The 19956-nt window shown below is 43.2% G+C and overlaps 3 protein-coding genes across 4 annotated transcripts; 1 reads left to right on the top strand and 2 right to left on the bottom strand.

Moving 5' to 3' along the window:
- Positions 1 to 5455: 5455 nt before the first annotated feature.
- LOC129583275 (uncharacterized) lies at positions 5456 to 6834 on the bottom strand. 2 transcript variants are annotated; one of them, XM_055475022.1, is made up of 2 exons: positions 6653 to 6834; positions 5456 to 6403 (listed from the first exon to the last, which is right to left on the bottom strand). In XM_055475022.1, the coding sequence occupies exon 2, from the start codon at positions 6330 to 6332 to the stop codon at positions 5688 to 5690; it is 645 nt and encodes a 214-aa protein (XP_055330997.1). In that variant the 5' UTR covers positions 6333 to 6403; positions 6653 to 6834; the 3' UTR covers positions 5456 to 5687. The 2 variants fall into 2 exon arrangements, with proteins under 2 accessions (XP_055330997.1, XP_055330996.1); XM_055475021.1 differs by having other exon boundaries at positions 5456 to 6360.
- A 385-nt stretch (positions 6835 to 7219) lies between these two features.
- LOC129583272 (serine/arginine repetitive matrix protein 1-like) lies at positions 7220 to 17161 on the bottom strand. The gene is made up of 5 exons (XM_055475019.1): positions 16726 to 17161; positions 15003 to 15141; positions 13409 to 14926; positions 12639 to 13168; positions 7220 to 8069 (listed from the first exon to the last, which is right to left on the bottom strand). Exons 3-5 carry the CDS (start codon positions 14888 to 14890, stop codon positions 7241 to 7243), a joined length of 2841 nt encoding a protein of 946 aa, XP_055330994.1. The 5' UTR covers positions 14891 to 14926; positions 15003 to 15141; positions 16726 to 17161; the 3' UTR covers positions 7220 to 7240.
- LOC129583274 (MOB kinase activator-like 3) lies at positions 9030 to 12199 on the top strand. The gene is made up of 8 exons (XM_055475020.1): positions 9030 to 9747; positions 10227 to 10377; positions 10475 to 10515; positions 10813 to 10865; positions 11000 to 11133; positions 11451 to 11566; positions 11694 to 11780; positions 11841 to 12199. The coding sequence occupies exons 1-8, from the start codon at positions 9667 to 9669 to the stop codon at positions 11895 to 11897; spliced, it is 720 nt and encodes a 239-aa protein (XP_055330995.1). The 5' UTR covers positions 9030 to 9666; the 3' UTR covers positions 11898 to 12199.
- Positions 17162 to 19956: the final 2795 nt, after the last annotated feature.

Below are 19956 nucleotides of genomic sequence, written 5' to 3'. Positions count from 1 at the left end.
TAGTTTGGGAACTAGAGTGAGAGATCGAAATTTTATAAATGGACTTGTCAAGCATTAATAAAAAGCAGGTCATAAGCACCATTTTTTGGGTGATTATGTTTGGCTTGCTGTTAAGTTTTTATACGTTGCAAATATATTCAACGTGGGCGGGGGCCAGAAATATTACTGAAATTGACATTAAGGCTTCCAAGGATGTTACCCAAGCTTTTCTAAACACGATGATGCTGACTGATAACTCAACGCACAATGGATAAACGCGACCTGATATTTTATAGCATAGTCTCCGTACTTTGCCTAGCGCTGTGGAGCTTTGAAATTTACGTTCAAATGAACTTAATATTACAAAACTCTGGTCAGCCTGTCTTAATTCCCGATGTTATGTTTAATAAAATGTTTCAAAATATGTCTTCACTATTACGGGGGCGGCAGCTGTACCGAATCACCGGGTACGGACCAATCCAGATGTAGCAAAAGGTATGTGACAGAAGTCTACGCGAAACTGTATGCTTAAGTACACTTAGGTATCCCCAATGACACGCTTAATACAACTTGTAGGCATCAATGACAGTGCATGAAAATGATGTCTATGATGGTATTACAGCCTGGGGCAGCGCAGCCTTTACCTTTACTGAAGCATGAAAATGGTGTTTACTGGTACGGCATTCGTGACACCTGTCGTATGGGGTATCATGAAGCTGATAAGTCTGCCACTTTTGTTCGCTTTGCTACCAAACCAGATGGCACAGAAACCGATGTGCGTGTCAATGAGTTAGACTCTCGCCTTGTGAACCGTTTGGTTCAGTTGGACAGTGAGGTAGAGTTTGTGCGGTTTCTTGTTCAGTCGTTACTGCAGAAACGCCCAGTCCGTATGCTTGTCACCGACAAGAACCGTGATGCATATTATTTCCGATCCCACACGAGGGCAACTCCAACCAGCAACTGGTTCCGGATCACCAAAGCTGTGGGTGAAACGTGGTCACTCGAGTTTTCTTACCAGCAAATCGTTAGCATCTGTGCCGAGCTTGCCAAGCACATCTTCTAATAGGTAAAGGTCATGATAGATGACTATGGTCATCCGTATGTTACGTAGCACTAAGGTCGTGACAGAAGTCAAGCGAGAAATATATGCTTAATTACACTAAGGTAGATAGGTATCAATGAATATGTAATGCGCAGTAAAAATGGAACCGTTACCAGAATTTCCTGAGAAACTGCAGTTTCTGTGTGAATCTGACCATATATCATGGTTTCAGGTAGACGGGGACATGCGTCTGGGATACCGCAAAGTCGATGACCATGTTTTGCTGGGTTATGTCATCGATAATGTGTCTAACTTTGCAGTTTGTCGAATTGCGGCAGAACTGGATAACTCTGTAGTAGCTAAACTTGTTAGTATGCATGAGAATCATGATACCGTACGTCTATTCGTACGGTCAGCATATACCGGCAAAAAGCAGCGCTATCGCATTAAGGATAATGAGCGGAAGTCAGTTCGTTTATGTTTTAAACGGGATAAAGTCTGGATCCACCTCCCCAGCGACAAGAAAGTTCCAATGGATTATGCAGCCTTCCATTCCATGTGTGGCACCATATCGGACTTATATTAGTTATATTTTATCTCTATATATTTAGTGTAGCAGTATCTTAAATGTATTCAAAAAAAAGTAGAAAAAAAGAGGGCGTTGCCCCGAATTAGTGACGGTCTTAGCTAGTCGGAGCATTGACAGACAAGCTGACATCGTTGCTAGTTTGGAATACCTCTCGAACATGTAGGGCCTTATGTTTTATTATTAATCGGAATATAAAAACATTTAAAACAAATAATGGATGAAGGATTGGTAGAACACAGTTACCCTGGCCTGGAAGGGGTCAAGGCGTATCAGTCTGAAAGCGGTAAAACTGTATTTTGGTATTACACAGTTCGAAAACTATTGGTTGTAGATAATTCTCCAACAATTGACGAACACGGTCTGCAGTTTGCCAAGGATCATGGGATTACGCTGGAGGGAGATGATCTGGAATTTTTAAGATGGATGGATCGCTTGCAGTGGTACGATACCGTCAATGAAAAAGATTCGGAAACCATCTACACTCGCAGACGACTAGAAATTTCTGTTGACCCATTTTTAACTATGAGTAGCGAGACAATTTCTTTTATAAACTATGATGATGAGATCGCTGTTTGCGTTTCACCTGCTATGGTTATACAACTTGTACAAATTATACAGTAGTCTTTATACAATTCGTAATATATACAATAAATTGGGAAAATTTTAATAAATAAAAAGAGGGAGGGGAAAAGCAAATCAAAGAAAAGGGAAAACTGTGCGCACACGGTCACTTCGCTGTATTACAAAACTTGGCGCAAGCGGCACTGTAGCTGTACACTACGCCAGAGTTACGGACAACAGGCACTTTCCGCTATTTTCTCGGACACGGTCCGCTATTTTCTCGGACACGCTTCCGCCACGCGATGGTCCCTTCTTCTTTTGTAAAATAATACTCTGCGTGGACAATCTCTCGATTGTGTAGCGGCAGGTACGGGATAAGAAAGAGGAATACTGGGATTTAAAATAATTTCGGATTTGTGTATATAAAAGGAATAATAATAGTAGGGGAAAGAATTTTGTGAGTGTATGAAGGATATTACCCAGTCATTTTGGTGGTAGTAATTTGTGTAGTAGTAATTTGTGTAGTTAAGAAAGTTGATTGCTTAATGGAGCGAACTATTATGTTTTGCACTGATAGTCTTGGATGTGTAGTAACAGGTAGTTTGTATATGGGATGTAGGCTGGGACGCACATTAAAAGGTTGTTCGAGAGAATGTTTGGTTTAATTGGTTTGTTGACTGGATTTTTTGAGTTCGGTGGGTATATTAGAAGTTGAGGAACGTTGTGTTTGAGTTATTATGGATTTGACGAAGTATATGCAGTGAGGAGAATGTTTTTCTCCTCAGATTTTCGGAAGCGTACTGATTCAGGTTTGTGTTTGTTTGTTTTGGTCTTTAGGTTGAGTATAGTTTAGTAAGTTTGCTTTCATAGATAGTTTCTTTTTAAGTATTGTTTTTTTAAATAAAATATTGAAACTGGTTTTCAGACGCAATACACGCGAGTATGTGCGTGATTATAGAAAAAAAACCGCAAAACGGAAACTGATGGTAATTGTAGCAAGGAAGATAATGAAGTAGTGATGATGTTAGACATGAAAATGTGAAGTTAAAAACAAAAATGTAAACTTAACAGGCTCAACAAAACACAACAGTTCAGGACAAAATCGTAAAGTAATGCTTAAGAAAAGATCCGGACAACCATGACACATTACCATACTCCGCAAATGTCGTTTAGCACGTTCCCTTTACAAAAATTGTCCAATAATTGTCCAAAAATTCTTCAATAATTTTTTCCAAACATACCAGAAAACACACCACCTGTAGTATTCCGATTACATTTTTGTTTTTAACTTTTACATTCTCATATCTAACATCATCACCACTTCCACATTATCCTCCCTGCTATAATTACCATCAGTTTCGATTTTGCATTTCTTTCTATAATCACGCATATACTCACGCATGTATTTCGTACAATCACAACCACCTTCCATTATTTTATTAAAAAAAGAATTCTTAAACGAAAATAATGTATGAAAGAAAACTTACTAAACCATACTCAACCTAAAAAGACTTACCAAAGCCAAACAAAAGACAGCAACCTGAATCAGTAAGTATCCACAAATCCACACCGGCCACCAAAAACTAACCAACAAGAAAAACATTTTGCTCACTCCATATACTTCGTCCACTCCATAATAACTCAAACACAAGATTCCTCAACTTCTTATATACCCACCGAACTCAAAAAATCCAGTCAATAAACCAATTAAACTATACATTTTCTCGAACAACCTTTTAATGTACCTACCAACCTACTTCCCATATACAAACCATCTGTTCCTACACATCCAAGACTATCAGAGCAAAACGTAATAGTCTCCTCCATTAAGCAATCAACTTTCTCGAAATTTCTTGAATTTTTCACAATAATCCATCACTATCCACAACCCGCAACACACTCCACTTCCTGTAACACTTCATTAAACTCTCAAATACGAACAACCAGAAAGTCGAATATATTTATATACCCTACTACAGTAAAAATCCCTTTATCTTCACCCAAATTCAATGTAGACCCTTTCTTCGCTACACTGGATTAGTACACCCTTTCTTCATTATCACTTTTCGTCAAACATATCACCTTTAATATAATTTACTATATTATTAAATTCTCTATTCAGCACTTTATATTCCTACCCCTTATAATCTCCACATACAATATGCTCCTGCAATGTGCTCCTACATATGTAGGAGCACATATATATAGGAGCACATTGCAATGTGCTCCTACATATGTAGGAGCACATTGCAGGAGCATATTGGATTACGTTTGTTTGGGTACTACAATTCCGTTTTTTCTCCTCCAAGAACCGATGAAACCGATGCAATGTGCTCCTGCATAATGTACGAGCACATTGCAAGGTGCTCCTACATAATGTAGGAGCACATAATGTGACCTAAAAAAGATGCCGAGCTAACAACGCCATCTACAAGTTTCACGCATCGTTACTCGACGCATGTCACATGACTCATGTCACATGACTGTTAGGCCCCACCGCTTCCTTCAACCGGCCGGACCCTTCCGTACTCTACGGGCGCCAAAAATTACTTTTGTTTACACACGGATATCGAAGACCAAAAACCGAAACTACAGTTTCATATATGCTACGACTGATTCTAGTCGTATACCGCATATAAGAACCTGTCACGGTTCAATGAACCTGCCGCAAAATCAATTCGGCAAGGGAAATTGTAGCATGCGGACACAGCAGCACAGAATTTTGGCCGGTTGAACAGAGTTAAGGATTTTCGCCGGCTAGAAAAAGGGGGAGGGGTTTTCGACGGTAAGCACGGGGGCAGGGATTTTCGCCGGTTAGACAAAGGGTAGGGATTTTCGCCGGTCAAGCACAGGGGCAGGGATTTTCGCCGGTTAGACAGATGGGTAGAGGTTTTCCCCGGTAAAACAGAGGGGTAGGGGTTTTTGCCGGTCAGACACAAGGGTAAGGATTTTCGCCGGATAGACAGAGGGGTATGAATTTCCGCCGGTTAGACAAAGGGACAGAGATTTTCGACGGTTAGACAGAGGGGTAGGAGTTTTCGCCGGTCAGACACAAGAGTAAGGATTTTCGCCGGTCAAACAAAGGGGCAAGGATTTTCGCCGATTAGACTGAGAGGTAGTAGTTCATCATATTACCGTAAAGTTTGCTAATTAATAATTCTATAATCATTATTAACAATTATAATAATAAACCAATAATCCAAATTCATTTCTACATTTTCCCGACCGAGGCCAGAGGCCGAGGTTGGGCTTGTATAAATAAAAGACAGTTATATCTGTACAGCGTACACAAGCCATAGATGAAATCAATAAAGTAATTACATGTATGTTATACAGTTTTGAACATCAACAGCCAAAAAGTCTGCACAGAAATGGCAGTCGTCATGGAAAACGATGAAACACAGAAGAAGCGCAAAACCCCATTTGAAAGCCAAATTATTATTACAGTACATTGGTTAATTATGTGATGCTCCGTTTGCTAGAAAATCTGTCGATTTATCATGAAAACGCCTGCTTTCAGCGACGCACAGCGTACTCTTTTCGCATTCCCGGTAAATTATTGAAAAACCGGCTCCGCTCCGCCACTACGCCGCCGGATGGGCCCGGTGGTGGATTCTGCATCTCTATGCGATACGAACTGGTGTAGTGTTTTGCACTGTCCCTTTCTATGGGACGGCTCTCCCGTGGGATCCTCCTCCGCGGCTTTTCCACCGGAATCTGATTGATCCCGGCCGCCGCCGACTGATAGCGCCGGTAGGCGTAATCATTGGCCGCCATGCGGGTGCGGGTGCGCGCCGCCATATCCACGCTCTGCACCGTGGACCCGGTCCGCTTCACTTCCTGGACCAGTTTCTCGACATCCGCTTTACCCTGGACATGTCCATGGAAGCGCTCGTGGATGGGAGACAGGGCGCGGTGCACCGCTTCGTCCACGGTGGTGCTGAGTGGTTCACTGTTAAGGTCACTGCGGTCGGTGGCGGCTCGCAGGTCGATTTCGGTGCGCGAACGTTCCAGTGGGCATTCGGCTGGGACGCGGATGCGTTCTTCGACGGATGACTGGAGGTCGGAATTGCCATCGGTGCTGGGCGCGGTCCAGTTGGCACCGTAGCTGCGCGGGGGTTCAAGCGGTGGGGCGTTACGGGAATACATACCGGCTGGCATGTTGGTGCTGGCTAACACTGGGGTACTGCTGTAATAACCGCTCTGATATCACAGATGACACCTAACGCATTCTAAAATAAAATACTGGATATTTGATAGCGAGAATCTCTCACTGTAGCATTATATAAAAATCGACATTTAATCACATATAAACAGTAAGTATACAATTACGTTATGTATTTTAAACGTTACATATAATATGTGAACTTCAACATTGCATAACCATAGCTTTTTAGCCTTGGTTATTCATAGCTATTGATATTTAATTTATATATTTTAATAGGTGAACTTAATGATGAAATGTAATAATTTTTTCTTACCCCCACTTTGTCATATATACTGCTGCAGGGTGAGCGCACACGCGCGGTATTGCTCACCGGCCGCCAAAATCCTTCCTGTTTTCCATACGGTATCAAGTTGATCCTCGTAACCCGTTCCGTACGGGTTTTGTACGTGCGGTTCGTAACAATCAGTGGGCCGTGATATGTCTCTTTATGCACACTCTCCGTTAGACTTTCCACACTCTTCGACGGTTTAACCGATGCGGGTCTTCATACATAAAGGCAGGCCCGCGTTGGAGGGGCGGTGGGGCGGCCGCCCCCGCTTTCTCGATTTTTGGCCGCCGTGGGGGCGGCGATTTTTCGGTTTTTGACCGCCGGGGGGCGAATTTAAAGTATGGCGCCCCCTTCCGCACCCCTCCGCCCCCACCAGTTTCTGGCCGCCACCCCGGCGGATTTTAGCCAAAACGCCGCCCCCCCCCCCCTACCAAAAAACCCCAGCGCGGGCCTGCATAAAGGTCTACTGCGAATCCAACGGTGGCTGGTCAAGATTGTGTTCAGACATGGATCGATGTCACAGATTTCGCTTCTTCTGCAGTTTATCGGGGAAAGCATACACCGCGGCGCTGGTTAATTCATGTACGCGAAGGACGCCGCCGTTGCATCCGGAAAGTTCCCGGAACTACGGAAGCCAGGCATTTTTGGCCACCGGTGCCCGGCGTAGAAAGCTCCCCCCGCTCCACACTGAACGACGCCGGTGCTGCCCGGCTTATCCTGGTAGCGCCGCACCGGGCTCTGCCGGCGTACACTGAGCCTCCCCACCGCCGGGATCGGCTCCGGGGTCTTCCGGTCCATCTGTTCTGTGGAGGAACTGGAGGCGTTGCGGACCATGGTCGGTGGAGATTCGTTGCGCTTGCCAAACTTCCGTTCGCCCCGCACTAACTCTGACAGGCGGCGCACGATGCCCAGCTTCTTCTTGGGCTTTTCCGGATAGTAGCGCGTCTCCCCGTCGGAATGGTGCACCACCGGCCCAACGTGCACCGGACTGGGTGGAGGGAGGTGTGGCGGTCGACGGGCCGGTGACTGCGAGGGGTGACGCTGGGTGACCATCGGGGGCGGCGGTTCGGTGTAAGTGGGCGGGAGGCGGTGGTGAATGAGGGAGCGGGCGGTGTGCAGTTCTTCCGGGGAGATTTCGAAGTGCCGGCTGAAGTGGTGACGCTCGCGGTGGGCGTCGCTGTAGCCGCGGGTCGGTGAGTGCTCGGAGCCGGATGACGAGGAGGAGTTGGAGCGGAGGCGGACGGTCTCGCGGATCTGCTGCTCCTCCTGGATAGTGCGACCCTGGATGCGGTTGGGGTACTCGTACTCCGGAAGGGGCTCCGGGATGCCGATGGAGTCGGAGGCGCCGTCGTCGCTGGACCAGTGCTCGTAGCGGGAACGTGTCACTGCGCTGGATTTTTGCCTACAAACGGAATTGTATGTTGGCGATTCCGGCCTGTTAAACATGCTACGGATATCCGGACGCCCATTATTAAATAGTATGTAATAAAACTCAAGCGTGTAATTACGTAAAAATTAATGACATTGAAGTCAACCATTTACTGCACTCCCAGATTATAAAAATAACTGGTGCTTCGCTTTATTGCCATGTATGCTAATGCCTAGCAATCGTGGCTGACAAGTGAGATAAAGTCGCATCATGCGATTCTTTGCTCACCCAATGTACTGTATCTGTAGACTGTAGTTGCTCACGGGTTCATCATGACTGATGATTTCGCTGTATTTGCTGTGCGGTAGTCACCTGTTGCATTGTGCTGCAATATTTTATTAGTATGGCTCTGGTCGGTAATTTTCTTGTTAAGTTAATCTATTTCATAAGCCGGAGAAAAACGTGATTTAAAGCACATCATAACATTTCGGAAGGAGAAATGTCAAAGGTCATGAAATGTTTGTTGTACTCGTATTTGACGAAATCCTGATCATACTCTGGGGAACATGTGTTCACGCAGAGTGCTCAAACATTTACATGCTTGTAAATAAAAGTAAGTCTGTTAATCAACGGCAAAAGTCAGCAGCATAGCGTCGATTCTGCCAAGCGGAAGAAAGCCTACAAGAATTAGGCGTGTTAACAAACACTCCACACTGCATTCTCAGCGGTTTTCCATTTAAACCGCTTACAGCACACACCGGCATATTTGCAAGAATTTGTTTAAAAGACAGTAGCATGGAGAATGTCAAACACACTGTGTCAGACGTTTGTGGTACTTTGTACTATAAGACGCTTCCGCAAGTCACACGGCCCGTCGACAATATAAGCTGGTTATGAATGATCTTTATGCAGAATGAATTACTATATAACATAATACATCACAATTATACTGAACAATAATGTATTGCCGAAGCCGCCTGCGGGAACCACCTACTGAACACTCTGTATCGGTGCGTAGGTGTACAACAATTCTCAACTATGTTCACTACAAACCAACCAAAAATGTGCGAAGCGATGCGCAAAGATTCAGCACGTTTTTCTTTCGCGGTGTTTTTCAGGTTGAAAGTTCAGCTGCACAGTGTTTTTCCACTGTATTCGTCTGTAATGTATGCAGCACCGGTGTACAGGTAAAGAATACCGGTGTTGAAGGTGTTACAGTGTGATAGGTTAATCCGTGCTTGTACTGTAGTGACATTAACGGAAAGGTACAATAGCGACGTTTGATGCGTATATGCCACGATGTGCTGGTGCAGCCGCTACGGCTGCCTAGATGGGAAACACGCGCTGATTATGCGTTAAGTCGCCGTGGTGACTTGCAAGTGCCATCGTCGCTTTATTTATATTACAGCCGAAAAATTATTCATTGGGTACACACTACTTTGTTGTGCCGAGAGTCGGAGTTCTTGCGCACATCGAAGCACAAAGTATTTTTCGCGCTTGTCGACCTGTATTCTGGTCTGTCATTGTTTTCGCCGACGCTTTCGACGGTTTTTATGGGACGAAATATCGGTAATGCGGATTTGATTGAAGTCGATTTTTATGGATTGTAGCGTAACGTAATTAACACACCATGCCGCCTAAAATCGATAAAGATCGCATCCACTTCCTCTCGGGACATTCCATGTTTATGGATTTCTTTAATCGAAAGAAGGTATATATAGAATTATCAATGAATTACTAGCTATTTTATCCGATTAACTGAAAATATTCTACAAATTTTTCATTTGTTACAATTTAATTTCTGGATGGATTTTAAACGCATCGTTGCGTGCACGTATTGGCTGAAACAGATTACAATACATATTTTGGCAATGAACATTCATTGTGTATTACAATGCTTTACCTGCCAGGAATGCGGCACGTATGAGCAGCGTATGTCAGCTGGAGATTATGTAAAATTATTTAATGGTTAGATCACTAAATATTTGCGAAAAATTTGCTAAATGTACTGTCGTTATGATTTACAGTTCTGCTCTGATTTATTGCAATAATCCGAATAATCTCATCAGTTTGCGAAACGTATTGAGTTTGCAGGTCTTAAAAAAATATTTGATGCTACTGAATGTGCTTGTATTTGGCCCGTTAACAAAGCTACTTGGTGCTGCTACATCTGTAATTTTTTTGTTGCAGACATTTCGCCCCAAGAAACATTTTACCCCCGGTACATTGAAATACTCTCTGCATAAACGCGCAATGGCGTCGTTGGTTACCCAGACCGATCTGAAAAGAACGGTCAAACTTCCGGATGGGGAAAAATTAGAGGATTGGATCGCCGTTCACAGTGAGATTTTTAATTTTTCCGTATATTTAACCGCTTAATGCAGCTTCCCATAGCGATTTAACGACTCTTAACTGTCGGCACTTTATCCACTTTGCAGTTGTGGATTTTTTCAATCGTATCAATCTCATCTACGGCACGGTGAGTGGCAGATTAACACCGCAGCGTTTTGCAATTCGACTAAATTATATAGTACCGATTTGAGTGTGCCGTGTATAGAACTGACCCAAGTTCAAGGGTGCACGAAAAGTCGAGTGATTCTGTATAATTTACAAGTTTTAAGAGAATGAGTGAAGCAATGCGTGAGCCATAAAAATAATTGTGTTAACGCATTTAGTAAAACACATATTATTCGTGTACTGAATGTATAATAATATTAGCAGTAAAAATGATTACTGCGGATGATTCACGCGTTTCGAGCATGGGTGATTTTTGTAGGTTAGCGAGTACTGCACGCCGCAGTCGTGTCCCACCATGTCCGCTGGCCACAAGTAATCATTATTCGCAATTCACACTTCGTTTGTTGTCTTATCCGGCTCAATTGACGAGCTTGTTGCGGCAAACATTATGAGTAAATGTATTGGATTACACTCTCTGATGATGGTGATTATTGTGTGTTATGCAGGTACGAATACTTTTGGAGCGACGGCGTACATTATAAGAAACCCACGAGAATGCCGGCGAGTCAGTATATTGGGCTACTTCTCGACTGGGTGGACAACACTGTCAATGATCAGAAGGTCTTCCCCGTTTTTGTCGGTAAACCACGCATCCTTTTTTTAAAGAATAATAGTATAGTGTTATTCACAAACGCTACAGAAAACGAAAAAAGATTGGCTTGTGCGTTAGTACTTTTTCAGATTTACATTGTAAACGCATATTCTCGATATAAGAATTTTCACCTCAAGAAAAATGTTGATACGCGTCGGAAGTATTGCATAAATTGTGATAAAATGCACCAACTGAAAGGAAGAGTAGTATATCTGTTCGTATTTATTTTTTCAGCTCTTTACGTATGTTGAAACTTTTACCGTTTAAGTTTATATAAACGTTTTAAAAACTGATAATATTTGCAGATGTACCCTTCCCTAGTAATTTCACAGCGACGTGCAAGAAGATCGTCTCGAGAATGTACCGCGTGTTTGTACACATCTACATTCACCATTTCGATAGACTGATGGAACTTGAAGCGGTAAGTCTAACCGAATTAACTTTGCTAACCGGAAGCTGACTGGTTGCTAGTTGTTAGTTGTACTGGTTGCTGGTTGCTAGTTGTACTGGTTGTTAGTATTCGTAATTCATAAGTTCTTTCTCAACAGGTGCCGCACGTAAATTTGTGCTATAAACACTACTATTTCTTCATCACTGAATTCGATCTGGTATCGAAAAAGGAACTGGAACCACTGGTCAGTTGTTATTACAAAGTTTTTTTGCCAAATGCTGCATTTACGCTTTATTTTTTTCAGGAGGATTTAACCGCTCAGCTGTGCCAAACTTTGCCGCGTTATGTGTACACCGAGTGATGAATATTCATTAGAATTCGCTCGCTTGCGGAACTTGGAACTGAAAATTTCTGAAAATATTTTATGATTTTTGTCCGTCTAATTAGACGTCTGCGCGCTAGTCATTTATCCAAAAAATTCAAACTTTTTCGTATGCGCTTGTAGATATCTTTCGTATAGTTACTCGTATATGCAGCATACTGTATGTTCTGTTCTTGCTCTGAATACCTTGTGGCCCCATGACAATGAATTTTGCAAGACTATGCAAAACTAAAGATCATTTGCTATAAAAATTGAGCATTCGTGTGCCGCCTTTTTGTTGGCGATTGGCGCTCAACCGGTTTTCTTTGGCGATATGTCGTATATGCAAACACCGAACGGCAGCGACACCAAGAGCAATTCAGTGTTTCCAAAATAATCGTAAACTTTGGTACAAACAGAAACGGCAGAAATCAGCTATTCTATGGACTATACAGAGTATTATAAAAAAACCCTTATGATAACTACAGTTCATGGCGAAGTGTTTCTGTTAGGGGAAAAAGAAAACGGAAAAGAAAACGTGCAATTACGAGCTCATCGGTTTTGCACTTCCACTACATCACGCATATATAAAACTTGTTCTATATTTACAGCTCCTGATAAAAATACAAAAAGCGGTGCAGCTAGAAATTGTACTGCAATACGCTCAGCAAAAAAAGCTATTATAAAAACCCGTTAACAATAAGCGAGAGTCGATAGTTCTTCTACAGTTAACAAACTTACCTATCATATGCGGTGCCAGCTGCAAGCCGTCCCATATACCCATTCTTGTTCCCGCCCACATTTCCGCGCTGCTCGAACGCACGATCCCGCAGACTATCATACTCGTGACTGTCGCCGCTGTCCACCGACGACGCACTCGTCTGCCGCTTCCGCTGCAGTGCATCCTCAAAGTTGCGCAGCACCAAACGTCGTTCCGCATACTTCCTCCGACCGGCTGACGTCACATCCTGTGTCGCCGGTACTGGTGGTTCACGCGGCACCGGCGCGGGAGCGATGTCGGTAGCGATGTGATGCTGACTGCGTTCCACCAGCCGGCTGGGCCGCGTGGAGGCAATGTACGACACCCGGCCCCCGCCGCCCCCCACACGCCCACCTCCACGCGACGAATCACTTTCATCGGGCGATGTATACGCCACCGCCGGCTTGTAGCCGCGCGTAGCCAGTGTGGTTTTATAATGGGAGGCTTTTTCGACGGCGGTATTTTGATTACTGGTTGGTTCGAAGTTTGATGGCGGTGCCGGTTTGGTTTCCTATAAATATATTTATATGACTTTGTAATAGCTCATTCGCGCATCTAAAATTAATGGCTATAAAGTATTGCGCACTACATCAGAACGATGGAGAACTAATGCACAAGACTTAATAAAATTCAGTTAGTTCGAAAATTATGAACGGCGAAATGTATGTTGAAGATATGATGCCAGTTAAACATTTACATAACTCAAACTGGCAACAAAATTGTAAAGCACGTGAAAGGCTTTAATCCTTACTTCTATGGGACTTGCTCTGGGTTCCTCCTGAATATTCCCAATTGTCGTGCTGTGACTTTTCCGCATATGCCCATGTGACGCTTTAACCAGTGATTTCTTAACCAGCTCTTCGGTTGTCTCATCCGCCGACGAGGGTTCATACCCCATATGCGATGAGAAATTCGACCGAATATCGTCGTCGAAATTCATATGTCCTTCATACGTTGGCGTCATGACTTCCTCTTCCCGTCGAATATTAACCGGCATTTCCCTCGCCACCGGTGCCGCTGGCGTCAGATTGCTGGAGATGCGGTTGATATTGATGCTAGTGTGTTTTCGACTTCCGCTGACTCCACCCGCCTCTTTGTGCAGCTCGATGGGAATATTTTGCCCAGGAGCTTGTGTCTTCTGCGGGAGCACTTCCATCAGCGTCTCGGTAATCTCATTGCGACGCAACGGTTTCCGCGGCGGAATCGGACGGATGTTCGGCTGAATGAAAGAAGACGTGGACGCCGCTGACGAGAAATGCTCGCTTTTCGTGGTTGTCGTGCTCTTCAGCATGGCTCGTGCCTGGCTTAACTGACTATACACCGGCGTGATGGTCGGCTCCGGTTTCGCATCTGGAAACGGTTGGACCGGTGACGGGATAACTTTCATCGGCGGGATGTCGGGAGTGCCGGGAGGGGGCTCCACAATGACGTTGACCTTACTGACCGGATGTTGCACATGAACCGGCGACGGTATAACGGTTGTCTTCTGCGGAGCGGGTGACGGCGCCCGTGCGCCACCGATCTGGATGGTGGTGGCGCCGGTTGCCGTGGAGCTGACCAGCTGCGGCGCGGACACCTCCACGCGGGTTACGTTCTCCGGAGTGCGGCGCCGCAGTAGATGTTGCCGATTGCCACTTAACGGTGGCTCCGGCGGGGCCGGTTTCAGTTTCGTGTACATCACGCTCTCCTGCAGGAACTCCTCTTTTTTCTTCGGGGATGGCGTCCGCGAACGGATCCCGCGGAGGGAAGCCACCCGCAAGATCCCGCGACCTTTCTTTGTCGGACTTTCGGAGGGTGATGCCGGTTCTGCCGGTCGTTGGATCTCGGTTAGAACCGGTTTGGGCGGTAGCTCGGGGCGGGTGGCAGTCGGTGTCCGCTCCGTGTCAGCCGGTTCGTCGAACTTCGGATTGATTGTGACGTTAAGCGTGGAGATGTTGCTGCTGTCGGCATCGGCGTGGACGCGGTCGGTGCTGCTGTACACCGGGTTCACTTCGGACATGGGCGCCGGCGCGACACCGCTGTCCGTTGCCGGCTTTTTCGCGCCGGCGTCCTCGGTCTTGCGGAGGAAGTTGTAGCGGTTGCGCAGGAAGCTGGAGGTGGGCGGGAGGGCACTGCGCGTCGAACGGTCAGCAGGCACATGGACACGGGATTGATTTCCGGTGGGGGGCTTCTCGGTGGCGGTGGGTGTCAGAGCGACCACGGGAGAGCGGTCTTTCCGTAGTGCATAACTCATCTTTCCATGGTGACGCAGAACGCTAACATATACACTCTAATATAAGGAAGTCGTTACAAGGTGCGATTGTATACATGGCAAATAAAATGTCGCTAATGTACTGTGTACATACCTATACAAATGCACATGCGCAGCGACATTGTCGACCAAGAAAACCGTCCAAGCACAACGGATCGTGCAGCAGCTTTTCAAATCATTAATATTCCATCTCTCTTCTCCGCCACAGCAGTTTTGCGTTCGATTCCGTTCGCCTATGGAAAAAATAGATACTGCTAGTCATATGTTTGATTATTATACCCTGCTTCGTTTAACCCGATTTAGAAGTGCTTAGAAAAAGCGCAGTAATAATACATCATTCGTTATTAAAGTATGGTGATCATTAAACTTTATTTCTATAGATGCACCAGCAATAATGGTGCGCAGAGTTATTGTTTGCACTAAAAAATAAATTCGAAACAACCAATTCTGTCGTTCACGTTAGTGATTATGTGAACGACGATCTAATAATAATACATATCACTTCACGAACGTTTGGTGGATGCGTCGTCAAACTGTCCGCCCGGCTAAAAAAACTGGATTTCGGTGTTGTTGTCAACAGGCAAGAAGAAATGCTTTATGAGTTATGCTACTCATCAACAAGTGCTTTGTAATAGCGGCGACGCATTCATATGCAAAAGCTTTTTTATTTCCTTTGATGTTCTTCAGCTTTGTAGAAGAGAAATCTGAGACAAAACAGTTTCTTCGAGGATAAGGAACGCATTTACTGTAATATACGTAAAATGCATTCGTTTATTTAAATTTGCTAATGAAAACAAAACCACATCTCGAAACAAGTAATCGAGATGGCTCGGTTGGCGTCAAATTTTAAAAAAAATTAAAAAATTTGATTATTGGCTGAGATAAATTTAATTATGACTGAAAAATTGTTATATATATACGCCGCCCAGTTTTCTAGCAGAAAAGCACAAGGAAGTACGAATTGATTAAAATTAGCCAAGTAGCTCTTGTTACTGTTTAAAGTAGGCAATGGACTGCTTATACGAGCTGGCACTATCGCATGAATGCGCCGGCATTGTACGGAGCACAACACATGCTGCATGCTGCGGATGCCGCAGTGCACTAAAAACAACTTTCCTTTAAGGCCGTCAATGCATGCCGCAATAATAATGCAGACGTTTAGGAAAACTTGCTCACAAGACAGGCGATCTTTGACAAGGGTGCAAAATACCTGCAATTCCATTTACAAACGCTGCAGCGCAGCTCATTAATAATCAGTTTTGGCACACAGGCAATATTTAGCTGTAGGTGTACATAGTAGTCTGTATTTCCACATACATACAGATACAGAAATATTATATTGTTTAAAGCGCAAGTCATTAAAAGCGCAAGCGAAAACTAAGAAAACCCGAAACTTTTACTGTTAAAATAATTCCATCAAATAGTGTTGTTATATTTAAATAACAAAAATCAGTATGCACTTGTAACTCGTAAGAGGCATGGTACCATCAAACAAGCGGCGTCTACTGGAGTCAAGAGGAAAAGCACGAACATAATACTTTTCTTCAGGCAAAAACCATGTATAGTAATAACTAAGTACACGCCGATTCTGTTATGCTTGAATTCTGTTATACTAAGTGTTACGTTATACTAAGTGTTACGTTAATTTTTCCTAACAGATACTAATTACGACTAAAAATAAGTATTAGTATGCCTAATCCGGAAATGAGAAATTTCTGAGTCCTACTAGTATTACTCATAGCGCGACAAACTGTTATGACAAAGCTTGGGTAATATATACTATAATATATGACAATTTAAACAAATTTTATTCTCACCTGAATAAAATGATAATGGCTGGCAGAAAACAATGATGCTGCGTACAAGTAAATATTATTTCCGCTATAACGAGGGAACTGCTACAGCTTTCTTCCGCTTGTATGTGGTAACCGAATAATTCGTCAAGCCAATTCTGTCACAGTGATTCGTAACCAAATTAGCGGTTACTGTAGTCCATCCATTACATATGCGGATGGTGCATTGGGCAAAGTCAATGCTCATATGGCCAATAATAATCCAACAGGTCGTCGCGGAGGAGCGGAAAAACAGTAAGTATCAAGCAAATCAATCCGTCACAGCGCGCTCTCCACATAATATTATACAGTAGCAATAAACGCGCACCGACATTAGCACGTTATAAGTAATTCCACTTGTGTGAGTATGTACATATTTGTACAACGCTTTTCCGCTGCGCTGATTAGCCGGCTGCATCGTAATTCATTTCTTTTTTTCTTGATGCCAGAACCAGTTTGCAGTCGGCAACGTGTCTGCTGCAGCACTACCGAATTTGTGAGTGGCCTGCGGCCGGGCGTTACGTCGCTGAGATGCATCGACACCGGCGGATGCCGGTAACGTGCTGTATTTTGCGTACGGATCTTCGTAATCCAGACCAGCCAGGAACTTGTAATTAGCTGTACAATTAGTTAAAATAAAACACAAAAAAGATCTACCTAATACGAAGTACAGAACAATCAATAATATAAGCTCCTTCGTGCGCTAAAAGGTGACCAGCTTTAAAACAGGTGGTTCTCACTTAAATAAGGGATAATACACTACTTTGCCATATAAGACATTTCGCGAAGTCGTTTCTGTCACAATACCCAGTATCGCACCTTAAGTTATTATTTTATGAGTTAGAATTTCGTATTGCACTGTACCTTGGAGAATTGTAGCCGCATGCAAAATTACGGTATCTTCTGCATTCTTAGGATATTACTACGGTAGATTCGGCCACGGATATACTGTATATGCGTATAATTTACAGCATCTGCTGTATGCCTCCACAATTTCGGTGCGTTTGTCAACTGCTCCCAATTCAGAGCGTGCACAGTGACAGATGCACTCGATTATTGTACGCTCCCAAAATTCGAGTACGCAATCGGAATCAAAACAGATTTTGGCATCCATGGGAATTTCTGTTGGTTTGTATTATATTTTTGCTACAGGTTAAACTGCTTTCCTTTCCCGTAAGCGGTAGAAAATTATCTAGACGCAGTGATTTCAGAAACTATACCAATATGGGCTACGGTCAAACGGTCAATGCATGTCGCAATTAGCAACGGTACCATCAGGCGTGCCGAGGGTATAAGAGGCGTAGCGTGCGTAGCGCTTGTCATTTGGAATGAGAGAATATCATGAGACATATACCGCCATATGCAGAACTCTATTCGGAATCACTCTGTTGTTTCGTCGTTTAATATCGTTTTGCTTTTAATGTCGCTTACTATAACACATTTAAACAAAGTTATACACTTTATTACTGAAATGTCATACGAGTATACATGGAAGTAATCTAACCATGCTTTTGCACTGACATGGTGCAAATATGTTTGCGAGTTCAGTGTTGAAATTATATGCTACGCAAAATGTGAAAATGAAAATATTTTTGAATTGTGTTTACTGTAAGTAGTTCCAAAACATTCTGTGAATAGCCTGTGGATTAACGACAATTGCTTGATCTTGTGGAATGGCTGTAGTAGCTAATTTGATTATAACTGCGATTCTCTAAAACGCCCGCTAAATACTGTAAAAGTTTATTTAGGATGTTATAGGGCGCGCATGCGCTTTCTGGGATATCTTCAGGATATGTAAATAATTCAGATAGTGTTTACAAAATAGTAGTTTCAAGTACTAGCTACTACTATATACTTTTATGATACAAAGGAAAACGTCTTTCAGCGAAAATATTGATATTGGATCACCGTGCAAACGTTACAGTATATTTTCAAATAGTAATATAAGCTTAAGTTGTTACAAAATTGACATCGTTATTGTTTGTGCTTGCAGCACTTCAAAGATCCGTTTAAACTTTTCAAAACTAGTTCAGTTTTATCCAAAATTTTAATGATTAGTAATAAATTGCTGAAAAAGTGCAAATACAGAAGTTGTAAATATATTATTATAAAGTAAAGGCAGTAAAAGTGTAACATATGTAAGTCGTTACTAAAAAACTTGTCATAAAACGTTTTTCTCAGTCGTTGTAACGACAAGTAAATGACGCTCACACTTCACAGGTTCTGTACTAGAGTAACGAAAGCTGTGCAAGTACAGCGAATTCGCCGCCCTGGGTGCGTGTATATGGCAAGAGTTATAACGTGGGACATCATTTACTTTTGTAGGAAATTGTGTGTGACATTTAGTTGATACAGCTAAAATTGTTAAGATTAGTTTAGTTTTGTAGGACTTTTTGTACTGAACAAGTCCTCTTTGATTGTGCTTGAAAAAAACAAGTAGAAGAGCGTATACACTTGGAAATATGGACTGCACTGGTGTTTTTCCCATAGACGCATATGCTTAACCTTGTGGAGCGTCTCATTCCAAATGACACAATAGAGCCGAAATCACACCTCATTAGCGATGGTACCGTTGCTAATTCGCGTGATGAATTCGCCATTCAGTATTAGTATACGATTACTAATACTGAATGGCGAATTCATCACGCAACTCAACTACTGCGAATTCATACACCATTTTAACTAATGCAATAATTTTAGTTTGCATTAATTAATAAATGTAATCGAATGTTTGTTTGCTACCGTCAAAATGCGACTTCTGCAAAAAGTACGCAATTTGAGACCGATATCGCCTGGCCCCGGCTTATACCTGTATATCTACGCAATATTTCGTTAACTATAGACGGCGGGCTTGTCGGCATGTGTAGAATTTATAGCACTGCAACTTATTTTATTACCGTAAAAGCGAACTACCCGAAATAGCTGTGGTGTATAGGATAGATGTCCTGTGAAGGGAGTTATTTAATCCCACCGGAATGATAATTTATAGGGAGTGAGAATCTAATTCGGCTTTGCCTTTGCTGTATCTTAATAACTACGCTCACTCTAGCAATTGAAAATTGGCTGAACGGATTCTCCAGTTATTTGCAACTTCATAATTCATATATTGATTGATGTGTGCGTTTAATAATATATATACATGTATCGACAATCTTCGTTACTTTAGTCCGCATTGGATCGACAATGGATTTGCTGCTCTAGGAATGAGCACGCCAG

This window comes from Paramacrobiotus metropolitanus, unplaced genomic scaffold (assembly GCF_019649055.1).
Source record: "Paramacrobiotus metropolitanus isolate TYO unplaced genomic scaffold, Prichtersi_v1.0 Parri_scaffold0000010, whole genome shotgun sequence".
NCBI classification, from domain to species: Eukaryota; Metazoa; Tardigrada; class Eutardigrada; order Parachela; family Macrobiotidae; genus Paramacrobiotus; species Paramacrobiotus metropolitanus.
Note: the sequence above shows the minus strand (reverse complement) of the source record. Positions and strands in the feature narration are given on the sequence as shown.